The sequence below is a fragment of the Capsicum annuum genome, unplaced genomic scaffold (assembly GCF_002878395.1).
Source record: "Capsicum annuum cultivar UCD-10X-F1 unplaced genomic scaffold, UCD10Xv1.1 ctg62715, whole genome shotgun sequence".
NCBI classification, from domain to species: domain Eukaryota; kingdom Viridiplantae; phylum Streptophyta; class Magnoliopsida; order Solanales; family Solanaceae; genus Capsicum; species Capsicum annuum.
Window position 1 is genome coordinate 1 of NW_025871752.1, and position 1,182 is coordinate 1,182.

Here is a 1,182-nt window from a genome sequence, read left to right on the forward strand (position 1 = left end):
GCATTGCAGAGCATCTCAGTCTTCTGTGCCGAATTCTGGTGAAGCTAGTAGTTCAATTCCGATGCATCCTCAACCGCTTAATGTGGCCCCCATCAGCTGGTATTCATCGACACCAGATATCAATGCTGGTTCAGTCTCAGTTGAAGCTATAACTTTGCCGTCCAAGCGTAGCAACTCTCAGCGGCATGCTGGGGGTCAGCCTGCAGTGGTTTTTTTTTCTGCTTATCCAGCCAAAGAGGAGTGGGACAATCTTTTAAATCATGCTAACGGTGGGGTTGCCCTTACTGGATCGGCTTTGTATGGAAAGGTTGGGCCATTCATGTGTTCAGTTGATATAGCTAAATCTGAAGATGCTTATGTGTTCCGTGTTTCACTTCCCGGTGTTGCTAGGGATGAACGTAAGTTCTACGTATGAGTAAGATTTTCTTAAGTTGAAAATCACCATATCTTCTTATAACTCTTTACTGTATTACATCAGACTTTTTCTTTTATATTTTACTACGTCAAGTTGAAAATCACTATATATGTGACGACCATATGTTTTGTATATGAATGTCAAATTGCATCCATATGAATCAACTTGATGATTAAGAGATCTTCCCGTTCATGTGGTTACAGAAGTCTTTCGCTGTGATGTTGGACAAAATGGGAGAATTCTCATAAGAGGGGTGAGCGTGACCGGAGAGAGGAAGGTTCGCAGGAAGAATATGGTCTTTAATATGCAAACTCAGAACTTATGCCCACCGGGTGAATTTACCGTTTCATTCCAGCTACCAGGTCCAATTGATTATCTAAACTTGTCTTGTAATTTTGGCCCTGATGGGATTTTTGAAGGCATTGCGAAGAAAAAACAGCAGGTCCTTTAAGGTCCAGTGAAATATTTAGATCAAACTCCTTCATCTCTGTAAGTACCTCTATAGTCCAAAGTACTTTGTTTGGAGTTGCATGTGAAAATTGTGTCTCTGGCTTTCCCACTTTTATATAAGTCAAACAAGCCAATTATATTAACCATTGTATCTGAACCAATTATGTAATTCCACCATTTAGCTTCCTGATCTATGAACAATCACTCTGCATTGTTTTTGGAATGTGAACATATTTTTTCATGTTGAGCTTCATAAAGCTTTTTGTTTTAAATTAGTTGTTCCACTTCATTAATCACTACTGCAAAAATGTCTCTTT

The 1,182-nt window shown here is 39.3% G+C and overlaps 1 protein-coding gene across 1 annotated transcript in view; it reads left to right on the forward strand.

The window, feature by feature from the left end:
- Window positions 1–4: 4 nt before the first annotated feature.
- Window positions 5–1,182, forward strand: part of LOC124893646 (alpha-crystallin domain-containing protein 22.3-like) — a gene marked incomplete at its 5' end in the record, with an annotated part of 1,844 nt that continues 666 nt past the window's right edge. Inside the window, 2 exons of the mRNA XM_047404555.1 lie at window positions 5–398; window positions 619–710. Of these exons, the coding sequence (XP_047260511.1) occupies window positions 5–398; window positions 619–710 (486 nt within the window). The remainder of the gene's footprint in view (window positions 399–618; window positions 711–1,182) is intronic.